At 35.5% G+C, this 12,309-nt stretch overlaps 2 protein-coding genes and 1 long non-coding RNA gene across 6 annotated transcripts in view; 1 reads left to right on the forward strand and 2 right to left on the reverse strand.

Annotated features, from left to right (window-relative positions):
* The window catches only part of LOC114537262 (lymphoid-restricted membrane protein-like), a 45,200-nt gene extending 38,793 nt beyond the window's left edge, over nt 1–6,407 (reverse strand). Inside the window, exons 1-3 of one of the 3 annotated variants that reach the window (XM_028558401.1) lie at nt 6,075–6,407; nt 732–1,076; nt 287–329 (exon numbers count right to left, since the gene is read on the reverse strand). The gene's annotated coding sequence lies outside the window, so the exon portion shown is untranslated. Of the gene's footprint in view, nt 1–286; nt 330–731; nt 1,077–3,395; nt 3,962–6,074 lie in introns of those variants that run through there. The other 2 variants (XM_028558402.1, XM_028558403.1) reach the window with 2 other exon arrangements.
* Nucleotides 6,408–6,438: 31 nt separating this feature from the next.
* Nucleotides 6,439–9,228, reverse strand: LOC114537263 (N(G),N(G)-dimethylarginine dimethylaminohydrolase 1-like). Its single transcript, XM_028558405.1, has 3 exons — nt 8,755–9,228; nt 7,375–7,548; nt 6,439–7,167 (listed from the first exon to the last, which is right to left on the reverse strand). Exons 1-3 carry the CDS (start codon nt 9,074–9,076, stop codon nt 6,845–6,847), a joined length of 819 nt encoding a protein of 272 aa, XP_028414206.1. The 5' UTR covers nt 9,077–9,228; the 3' UTR covers nt 6,439–6,844.
* Nucleotides 9,229–9,279: 51 nt separating this feature from the next.
* LOC114537268 lies at nt 9,280–11,536 on the forward strand. 2 transcript variants are annotated; one of them, XR_003688569.1, is made up of 6 exons: nt 9,280–9,378; nt 9,789–9,866; nt 10,500–10,609; nt 10,819–11,102; nt 11,180–11,233; nt 11,345–11,536. It is a non-coding gene; the product is annotated as an uncharacterized LOC114537268 (long non-coding RNA). The 2 variants fall into 2 exon arrangements; XR_003688568.1 differs by having other exon boundaries at nt 11,180–11,536.
* Nucleotides 11,537–12,309: the final 773 nt, after the last annotated feature.

Below are 12,309 nucleotides of genomic sequence, written 5' to 3' on the forward strand. Positions count from 1 at the left end.
TAATACGGCAGATATAATTTATAACCGATTTGCCCATTCAAGACAAATTACGTCTTATTTTGCCTCCTTGTACGGTTGTCGCAGCACTGTTTTATAAACTGAGACTTGTGGGGAACATTATAGAAAGTTGGTGATAGAATATCAAAGACGGATGGACAAATAAGTCATGTTTCAGTTTCCTATATATTTCTCGCGATTTTACTGCATGAACAAGACTGATTAAATATGCGCCTTTTATGCCTTGCGCTATGTTGTATCAAATTTCTGGTCATGTCTCCTTCCTTACCATTGTCACATGTTGTGCCATCACTTGTGCAGAATTTCTTCTCCTTAAAGTAACAAAAATTTAAAAAAAATTGCTTGGCCATGCACAGAATATTGAGATAATCACTATTATACCACAGTTAATACAATATACATGGTTTGGAGACCACATAAACTACAATACAACTCATTAACATTTTCCTATCTCGTCACATGTCTATTGTATTTTGCACAGATAAACCAATAGCATTCTTTTAATTAACATATTTTTCAAGTGAAGGTTGAGGAACGGTTGAGAAAGGTTGACGAACCGGTTTTCCACTAGGCGGAATTTTTCGACCGAACGAAATTTTTCGTCTGATATTCTTTTCAATTGTGAGAATTCGAAAGAAGCGGCTTCCCTTTACCGGTCACAATTACAAAGAATATCAGACGAAAAATTTCGTTCGGTGTTGGTGTTACTATACCTTCAGATTGCAATACTCCCCGGCTTCCTGTGGAACAAACTGCCCGTTTTTTCCATCTTCCCGTTGCCCGCTGTTTAATTGACACACGACCCGGCCACCAGCGACTGCGATAATGTTCACAGACCGACAGTTGGCACTGATAATGCACCGTATCTTGCATTCCATAACATCATCCACTTCCATCTCTCCCAGGAGGAATCCTCGTAAAATATAATTGATAGCTCTCGAGAACGAAGACGAAGTGCACGAGCCAAAAGCCGGGAGGATCGTAAACTGTAATCTGTAAAATTGTAGGTTGACCACGAGAAAAAGGAACAGAGAATTGCGACCAAAAAAATTCATTTCCTGTAGAAACAAAATCTTTGTTAAACATTTATATCACAATCAGAAAGCTTTATTTGCACTACGTGAAACCATGTGATCAAACAATTAAGTATGGAGTAGCATCTTCACATGTGGTTTAAAAGTCGAATATTAATCGTGTTCGTGTGCCGCGTGTGGATTTCTCTCGCAGCCGTCAACAGCTTGAAAGAGGGGGAAAAGAAGCCATATTGGATATATCTCACTTTAGAAGTAACATTTCACCAAATCCGATCCCCTCACTTCAGGCATAGCACGCGTATCAGGTCAATGAATGATTTAAAATGTTTGCAGAGTGTGGTAACATTATTTTAGCATTTGAAAAAAACTGGCGTTTTCGCCCACTGAAAACGGATGTCTAAAACGATCTCCATAGTGGAAGAATTTGAAAATGACGGCTGAGAGATAAGTGTGGGCGGCTTTGCAGGCAAGGGTAAAAACCATAATAACGATGTCGTAACGTTTCGAATCGTTACAATATTAATTAGGCTTCTTTCAAGCCTTGATGGTTATGCTCGACTTTATATTGCTATATTAGCGTTAAATAAGTCTTATTTAGATTGAGTCTCATTTCGGCTAACTTATTTTCATGGTGAGTAAAATCTTCGCCAATTCTTTTAGCATTTTACCCTTTTCCCAAATGGTTAAGACACCTACAAGAGGGGATAACATATTAGATGTTTTTATTACGAACACTCCAGATTATTGGAAAAGTGAAAAGTTTGGTTAGATCAGATCATTGTATGGTTATAGCATACCCACGAGATATTATTAAAGCCAAAAGGACATGCAAATTCGTATTTCAGAGACGTGAGACAACACGGAAATTTAAACATGTTATACCTGAACTAGAATCAACCGATTAGAATAAAATAACTGCAGTAGGCCAAAGTGTTGATCAAATGGTTGAAAAATTCTATCTAAGTGTTTGGCCAAAATTCGTAAAAAGCTTTCCGATGATCACAGTGCGAACGTCAACAAAGGACCCGCCATTTATTTCTCCTTCGGTCAAACATTTTCTAAAACAACGAAAGCGAATTATTGAGGCCAGAAATAGCGAAGCTCATACTCACTTACAAGAAATAAATAATGATTTATCCAAAAAAATCAAATTAATGCTGCAAAGAATGAGAATCCTAAACACCGATTAGCGACAAAAGGCTGGTGGTCAAATGCATGTCAACAGAATCACCGGAAGCAAAGATAACAGTATACCAGTTACAACAACTATTGATCCTAACGGAATAAATAGCTTCTTCCAAAGTGTTAGTACTGACCCTCATTATGCTACAACAGAGTTACTCGAAATTCCAGAGAATACCAGAGTTTCTTCGCTTACTGTTGAAATATTTCTGAGAGACATCTTCAAAAACCAAAACGAGCATCATGATCATCAGGACCATGCAGATGATCTCCCGTACTTGTTTTGGAAAGAGTTAATTGCATTCGACATGGCACTAACAATCACGTAAATATTTATTATTTCAGTTGCCCAGGTTCCTGTAATATGGAAGCAATCTAATATCATACCTATATCTAAAGAATCCACCCTCAGCTCTTGTAATCAGTTAAGACCTATATCCTTGACAGATATCATGATAAGATTATTTGAGGAATGCGTTTACAAAACTAACATAGAGATGGGCATAGTTAAATCATGGCCTTGATCAAATGCCAACATATGTGGTTAAAATGGATGGAAAAAGACGCCGAATATGTGAGAATCTTCTCGTTTGAAGTTTTTTGGGAGATCTCCAACAGAGAGTAAAGGTTGATGGAATCACGACAGAGTATGTGAAAACCAATAGGGGTGTTCCTCAAGGGACAGTACTAAACCCAGTATCATTTTCTATGACATCAAGACCGACCACACTATAGGAACGAATTAGTGAAATTTGCAGACGAGTTGACTTTGGAAGTGCCTGGAAATGATTGTGAAGACACGTCAAGAACTGAAATTAACAACATCAGTGAATGGTCTCATGCAGAGAAATAGAATACAACTAAACATGACTAAGACGTACGAAATGGTCATACATAGCAACATCAAAACGCCTCTACCTGCTGTATTTCCTTACATTAAACGTAAACCCTGCATGGTTGAAGATCTTAGGAATAATTTTAGAAAACCTGCCTAATAAAATTAAAGGGATTTACAATTCGATAAAATGATACGAAAAGCCAGCTAAAGGATGTATATACAATGCGTGCATGTTTTATAGACATTATGTATGGTTTGCCAATGAAACAGCTACACCTTTTGTCCAACAGCGTGGTAATGCCTCTGCACAGGTGTTACTATACCTTCAGACCGCAATACTCCCCGGCTTCCTGCGGAACAAACTGCCCGTTTTTTCCATCTTCCCGATGCCCGCTGTTTAATTGACACACGATCCGGCCACCAGCGACTGCGATAATGTTCACAGACCGACAGTTGGCACTGATAATGCACCGTATCTTGCATTCCACAACATCATCCACTTTCATCTCTCCCAGGAAGAATCCTCGTAAAATATAATTGATAGCTCGAGAAGGAAGACGAAGTGCACGAGCCAAAACCCGGGAGGATCGTAGACTGTAATCTGTAAAATTGTAGGTTGACCACGAGAAAAAGGAACAGAGAATTGCGACATTATGCATGGTTTGCCAATGAAACAGCTACACCTTTTGTTCAACAGCGTGATAATGCCTCTACATGTTTACCTATACGGATCTGAGCTTTGGGAAGGTGCCTTTTATGGCAAGTATATAAACCAGATTCAAAACATTCATTAGACGTGCCTATACAGAAACGATACATATCACAAGAGATAAACTTTGCGGATATCATCTCCAAAAAAGACTTAAAATTATGGAACAATATAATGAGTAACAAGAACAATGCTCTTCATAAATTATTACCTAATAAGTTAAATAGACTGTTGAGGCAGAGAGGGCACGAATTCGAATTACCCTTTGTGATAACAGAACGATTTAAATTATTTAATTTAAATTTCTTTTTAAATAGATGTCTTTTTAACTATAATGCATGATATGGTTTTCATTGTAAATAGCGGTATTTTTTATTCACATAAACTTGTAAACCCATGCAAACGTATGTTTTGAGTACTGTCATCGACAAGATAAAGACTTCTATCTACGCGAAAAACATGTCCAAAATGTTGGAGTGCTTGGTTATACACATTCTTTTATACACGACATTTAATAACAAAACAAAAACATTTAGAAGGAGTTCTGGCTTGTCGCTCCAAACAGTTCTCTTGTTTTTTTGCTTTGGGTTTAGTAGATTTTTGTTTTGAAGTTCGACATCACACGTGAAAGTGTCAAGTAACTTCAGCGTTTTTGAATCGTTTTTGTGTTTACGTGTGGGCGCGGATAAATATTTAATTTGGAGAAATATTTTTGCGTTTCCAAATTCTTCCGGTATCATCTGGACGGGCCCTGGACACTGCTCATGCCCCCTCAAGAAGGCTTAATTAATACCATTTTCCAGTTTCTAGTTAATTTATTGTTTTTTTCTAGTTTATTTTCTTTGTCTGTTGTCTTGTTCTACTTATTATTATGGGCTGATGGAAGTCGGGACGATTTGTCCATGAAAATTGGAGCATGCATCAAACATCAACTAAGCTGTCAAAAATCTGTAGAATTTGCTTGCAAATGCGATTTGACTAAGTCTTCCTTCTTATAGCGGTTTACCGTGAATGTTATATAATCCTAAGGTCCTCAATGTGGCAAATTCAATTCCGTTATCTTACTTTGCATAAAACAAGAAAATTGGATGAAACCTGTTTAATATAATGTATTAATACATTAATTATTAACACATGCATGCCAAATGAACTGGTATATTAGCACGAAACGGTGAAAAAATTCTTACAGACTGGGCATCATTTGCCTTCTCAACTAAGAATTGCGGATTACATAGTTTCTTAGTACTCACTACTTCTTGTATATTTGGAACCGGATGATTTTAGCCGTCAGTATATAGCTACAGCATACTTTACACAATATGCAAATAATCTTCAATTAATTTTTAACGTTGACACAAGAAAAATTTAGCCGAGAAGCTGAACAGATGTTTAATCATGAACACGGAAAGAATAATTGTCGTGTTAGATGCTTTCTTATTGTCTGGAAAGCAAAACGAAATTCAATGAACGGAACAATGTACATTGTAATGCTTATATAGTTGTATAGGCAATGCAGTTTCATATAACTATAGTATATATAGACATATACTGAAATTCATTCGAGAAAATAAATATATTAACCTGCCATTGAAAATTAAGATATTACTATATATATAATATATATATATATATAATATATATATATATATAATATATATATATATAATATATATATATATATATATATATATATATATATATACACCCATTTGCAAAAACGTTGGCCGCAAATAGATAGATAGATACTCGAAGTCTAATTAGAGTTGCATATGATTACATTTGCATTGGATTTCAATTATATTACAGAATATATGCAATTCTAATTAGGTTTCGAGTATCTATCTATCTATCTATCTGCGGCCAAGATATATATATATATATATATATATATATATATATATATATATATATATATATATATATATATATATATATATATATATATATATATACACCCATTTGCAAAAACGTTGGCCGCAGATAGATAGATAGATAGATACTCGAAGTCTAATTAGAATTGCATATATATATATGCAACGGCAACGGACGTAAATATAAATGGTCGATTATTGCACCTAAATCCAATTCTTCGTCGGAAAAAATGCGAGTTAACAAAGACGTTTTTATTGTTTGAAATATATAAAACAACAAGTGTACGTGAACGATTGTTATAGTGGCGATCGTATACGTCTGCTACTTATATATAAATCTTTAATTAAAACTGTGGCACGAGACATTTTCCAGAATAGGTAAATTGCTGCAAAAGAGATATGGGATTTGTAGCAGAACGCACCTCCTTAAGGACTCTTTTAGACGTTCCAAAACACTTTCTTCACACTCACAGCAGGTATAATAAATCTTCGCTGCAACGCCACGGATATCTTTCCCAACTGTTTACGCGGTCGCCGGTGCTGTTATGTGAGCCGGCTCTTCAATCAAACGTCGTCGTCTCAGTGGATTCCTGGAGACCGCTAACAAGCGCGCTTTTGATTCTGATGCGAGAATGAGTGATTGTAAATACGATTATTCCAACTAAGTAGAAGGGACTAGAAAAACCAAACCTCAATGTATAACCACAAAACCACAAAAAGTTAAAAAAAGAAATCGCAACGAAATTCGACTCTTATTAAAAACTCTATAAACAATATAATCATGACGGTATATTGTTTGCACATGCGTGATAAAGATTTAATATATGCAATTTGTAAACATAAGATTATACATCATACATCATAAAGAACTAGCAAAGTATATATATATATATATCAGAGCTCAATGCCAAAGAGGCAGAGCAGTAATACAATACAATTGAAGATGAAAAAGTTAAAAACCGTTCGCTCGGTTACTCGAGTTTCACGCCTTTAAAGGTGCTCAACACGTTGTGAGTTAGACCAAAAAAATAAGTTATTACTTACAGAGCGCAGTGAAACACTGCGCCCTGTTACTTAATAGTAACTCACCCGCTAAAATTCAAGAATAATACATAAATGATATTCGAAATAATATAAATGACAAAAAAATTGCGCATATGCCATGAAAATTTGATTCGCGGGCAAACCATTTCTAAAACTTTATCAACAATGAATCACATGTCAAAGCACCGTCAGCTTTAGCCAGTTCCGACATGTCCACCTCCAATTTGGGACAATTTAATGCCTGCAAAACACCAATGCTCTTCGGTATAAACGATGCCGCTTGATGCACAAGCGTGCCATTGATGTACAGCACGTTCGCAGCAATATTCTCCGGTACGGAGAGCTTGTTGTATTTGAACTTGCCGTGGTTTACAATTGCATTCCAGCACTCTTCCCCGGTCTCACTTTGTCCAATGGCGATCAATTCTGGGCCCGCCATTGACAAACAACTTTTTAAGTGCAGCACGCTGCCTATATGAACAAAAACACAAATAAATAAATATTTTAAAATTATTTCTCTATCATATTGAGTTTTATGATATGTGGAAACGAAGAGCTTTGATGCATTTCTTGAGGGGAGAGTTTTGATGCATTCATTCAGGCTGAAACATATATAATTATAAATATATTGGAAGCAGGGTTCATTATTTACACGAATATTTCAAAATTAATATATACCACTTTCACCCATATCAATAGCTGTGACTGGATAATTTGGAAAAGCTTTTTCTACAAATTTACAGCTCTCTCTATTTGTTCTTGATGTAATACCAATGAAAAACTCGCGTCCAGTAAACAGCACATCTCCCCCATCCATGAAAGCAGGTTCCACCATGTCCACAATTCTTAATCCTGAACAAATTTAAAATATAATTAGTTGGTGTTCACTCTGTGTAGTTGGTGTTCTCTCTTGAGTATATTATTGTAATAACTTATGCATATAAAGATAGCTTGTCATACCATCAAGTGGGTCAAACCCTAAGGGAGTGTGCCTATAGGCTTGTGTATGGGTACCCGTGATGCTGGCACAACATGTTACTAAAGACAAATTTACCATTACAGTGAATTCAGGTTTATCAAGAATACAACATTTCCACTGGAATTTTGAAATGTTGGTATAGAACACCTATTAGCTGAAAGTGCTATTGTATCATTACATTCACAGCTAAATCTTATTTAGTGTAAAAATCTGAACCACAATGTTTTTAAGATACATACGGTAATGATACTCTAATAGTACGTTGCTATGAATTAAACATATGATATCATTATGCTTCAAATGTGGTATAAAAACTGCCTAAAATAGACAAAACACTTCTTGACATTTCTACCTTTGAGGGCCTTCCTCAGGGGACTATGGTATTAATACATTTTAATATTGTATTATTATATTATTTGTTAATTGCTGAATGTAAAAAAGAGCTAGTACACTCTTTAAAGCTGATTTTTGTGTAGAAGAGAACTAGAGCTACTTATTGAAAGGTTCAATTACCAAAGTTGCAATTATCAAATTTCAAGCTACATATATACCTTTGCTCCAGATTTTATATAAGGGCAAAAGGGGTGAATGCATGCCAACACCCACTTTTTAATATACCTGATTTGTACTAATAATATTAAATTTGCAATATTTTAATAAAGTGAGTAATCATTAAGTCATTGTGATACATACCATATGAACATAAGGTCATCAGACCTGTAGTCTGTAGAGAATGGTACATTCATTGGGCTATTCCATTTAATATCCGCAGCCCCCCTATTCTAGGAGCTTGGAATTCGTCAGGGTTGCGTCAGGTTAGGGCCTTGGAATTCCTCAAGGATGGGTCATTATCAGGAATTCTTTAGGGGTAGACATATTTAAGTCAGGAATTCTTCTGGGGTATGAAAAAAAATCGTATTTTCCTCAGGGGTAAAGTTGGCCAGAAGCAAGCTCCTCGATAGGTGGGTTGCGGATATTAAATGGAATAGCCCATTCAAAATTACATAATTAAAAATTACATATTCCCCGAGTTATGCTGGAATTGATCAATTTGGTGGGTTATTGAAAATATTTCATACCTAGTTTCTCTAAGGCAATCCTAACAGCTTTAGTTTCTCCTCGCCTTGAAACATGCCCAGGAACAGTAATCAATGCGGTATCATCGCATACAACTGCAGGGTCTTCGATATACACGCAATCCGGAAACTTATCATCCGCAGCGATCTCGATCACTTCCAAACCCAGCCCTTTTAAAGCTGCCACATAGTTCTTATGCTGTTCCTTCGCTTTGGTCAAAGAAATTGCCTCCTCAGGTTCTGCAAGTTTCAAAGCACCTTCGGCAAATTTGCTTGAAATCCCTCGGACGCACGCTTTTGTGTATCGCCACCACGGCTGGGACATATTTCTCTCGTTGTGCTGGTGGTTGTGTAGGTAGCAGATCGAATGAAATTTACTAGTAATGTTTCGTCACACCACTGCGTACTACATACAAACAATAGGGTCACACTTTACAGACGTTACAACGAGTTCGCAGGCTTCGCAGTGAACTAGGTATTGGTATTGCTCAATACGTCAGAGTCGGTGTTACCCATTGATCTCGCGTATTTTCAAAATGGCGTCTATAGAATAGTGAATTTTATCAAATTACGCATTTATTTTTCACAAAACTAAATTTACTAAGAGAAGCTTGGATCTATAAGAAGGTATTCTTATTCAATTCTGTTTGTTGAACCCGCTAGGAGTGACATCGGAGTATTTACGTCGACAGCAGAAGCTGCAGAACTGCAACAGTAGCGTATCTTAGAGGCCGGTTTCACCTTTAAGCAATAAGCAGCCGTATTTTAGTGCCGTTCTCTTTTTTGAAAATCTGTAGTCTGCTCTCGTGCCCGTGAATAAATGAAATAAAGAAATACGCTATGTGTGATATTGTTCTGCCGGCACTAGCAGCACATAATGTTCAAATAAAAAATTAGAAATGGCGATAAAAAGCCGATAATTTATATATTTTGCATGGTACATTTCTGCTTGTTTGTGATTTTTTAAACAGAGGTACAAATGTAAATAAATTAAGTATCAATGAGCTACTATTCATCTGGTGGATATTCATATTTAGGACAAATGTAAGATCCTTGCATTGGTGCTGCCATTTCTCTCCAGAATTAAAGGGACTTCTCACATGCAGTGGTAACTGGTAAGTAATATGTAAGACTGTTTGGTCTGGTTACTGTTGCAACAGGATCTGGTGTATAAATTTCATATGCATTGAGATGAGCATTGAATTCTCCTGTTTCCAGTTGATGTACCAAAAATACCAAGTTCTTAGTATCCCTCTCAGGAACATATATACTGGTATTGCTTTCAATGTTGCAAAACTTGGAAGTCCTCCATCTTCATTTATTCAAAGAGCACAGCCTATTTTGTATGTTGTGCCATTGACTGAACACCATTTTGGCCTGTTATAAATCGATAGCAATGTTTCTTTAACACTACTTAGTTGGGTTAGAATTCTCGCTAGCCCTTCCTATTGTTGTATAAATGCAATTAAATATAATAGCCTTACTGAATGATTCCTGATTCTCTTTTAATCCAATCACGTTCTTGCTTTAGCAGTTCAAAATTATTAAGATCTCCAGCATGAATATGTGAACCTAAAGGTAGAAACTAGAAAGATTTGAACACATAAAAAACCCTGAATCCGGAGCTACTTGTACTAGATGTTAGATGATACATTTTAGTACTTTGGATGAATATGAAGGAATTCTGTACAGCATAGAAACTATGAATTGACTGTTTAACTATATAATATTATTTCTCTTTTTACCAGGACCAATATCTATACCAATATCCATAAATGTTGATTCAATATTTGTTTCCTGTTGACTGCAATTTGTAGCAAATCCACTGCTGATGGCAGGTAGACAAAGTGTATGGAAGGTTTGTGTAGTTTCCAATTACTGTTGATAGCTTTTTGAAATAGTGATGTTTGGCCTCATATGTCATACCTCATTCACCATGACCTTATTAATAGGCCTACACACCCATGCGCTAATATATGCATGCCCCAATCCTAAGTAAAATTTGGTAGTGAATGGTTTGATGTATGACAAGTATATTTCTTATATAGCCATGTACGTTTTTTATAGATATGTCAAGAGTTTGGAAAGAATACTAAAACATAACAATTCTATTAGAGAGGCAAAGCAGCTTTTTTTTTATAAATACGCGGAAAAAATGATAAAATACGCCAGAAACCTTAGCAAGAAAAACGCGCTAGTGTAAACAGCGTTGCTTGATCTTGATCGAAGCGCAAGAAATGATCCTGGACGGAAGCCTTATGCCAGAAACCTTACCAAGCAAAACGCGCTAGTGAAAGCAGCGTTGTCTGATCTTGAACGAAGCGCAAGAAATGATCCTGGACGGAAGCCTTGTAAGGGTATTAATGAAATTTTTAGTCAAAATATATAAGTCTTTTGCTAATTATACTACTAACTTGTTTTCTTTCAGATTACAAAGCTGCCTGTTCATCAGCGCTTTTAAAATGCATATTGAAAGGAAATGGTAAATACAGCGATGATTCTTCCCTTATTGAATTTACAACCGTAATGTGAACAACATATAAATGACGAGCAAAAAATGGGATTCTCGAAAATATATAATTATATATTGAAGGATGATCCTGACACTCTCCTCCGGTCCGAGACCGAGGCAAAATACCCAATGATTATAGTGACTCCTGGGCCGTCAGACGACATCGTGAAGATTAACGGAGCCGTGGTTTTTGCCGAAGGCCAAAACGTGATCACTTTTAATGAAACGGTGACAATGGACGCAGCCTTACTAACACTGCATGCCATTTATTATGTAGCATATATATATATATATATATATATATATATATATATATATATATATATATATATATATATATATATATATATATATATATATATGTTTAAAAATTTGTAATCCAGGCATATTTGTTTATCGATGAATGTTCTCCGGATTTAAAATTGTTTTTTATTGAGCTTTTGACTCGGTACTTCGAGTCTTCTTCAGAATATCTAAATTATTTACATGTGTATAGCTTTATATATTTAAGTTTCGCGCTGTTCTTTAAGACTCTGTATACGTTGAGAACGTCTGATTGGTTGTTTTGAAGTTGATCTGATATGAGTGGTAGTTGGGGGATGCGTTGTCATGGTTGACTGCATTTCGTTGTCATGCAGGGATTTAAAAAATTTTAAATCCGGAGAACGTTCATTGATAAACAATATATATATATATATATATAAATCCGTATGAAGATAACAAGTATCGAGTTCGAAATCATGTGGTATAGAGTGCTCAATACCGTAGACAAACTGGTTTATTCCATTAAAACTTTATTACTATATATATATATATATATATATATATATATATATATATATATATATATATATATATATATATATATGTATATAAATATATATATATATATATATAATATCATACCAAAGAGGCAGAGCAGTAATACAGTACAATTGAAGATATATATGGGATCTAGGAAAGGTTGTCCGAAAATATATACATATATACAAATAGTTGTGACATGTGACCACATATTTCCATCACGTGTCATATCTAATTACGCA

The sequence above is a fragment of the Dendronephthya gigantea genome, unplaced genomic scaffold, assembly GCF_004324835.1.
Source record: "Dendronephthya gigantea isolate DGI-Jeju-01 unplaced genomic scaffold, DenGig_1.0 000155F, whole genome shotgun sequence".
Classification (NCBI taxonomy): domain Eukaryota; kingdom Metazoa; phylum Cnidaria; class Anthozoa; order Malacalcyonacea; family Nephtheidae; genus Dendronephthya; species Dendronephthya gigantea.

Coding starts and splice junctions, on each gene's coding strand:
- LOC114537263 (XM_028558405.1), bottom strand. CDS start 9,076: ATGTCCCAGCCGTGGTGGCGATACACAAAAGCGTGCGTCCGAGGGATT. Junction 7,549..8,754: donor GATTGCCTTAGAGAAACTAG/GTATGAAATATT, acceptor AAATTTGTTCAG/GATTAAGAATTGTGGACATG. Junction 7,168..7,374: donor TATTGATATGGGTGAAAGTG/GTATATATTAAT, acceptor TTGTTCATATAG/GCAGCGTGCTGCACTTAAAA.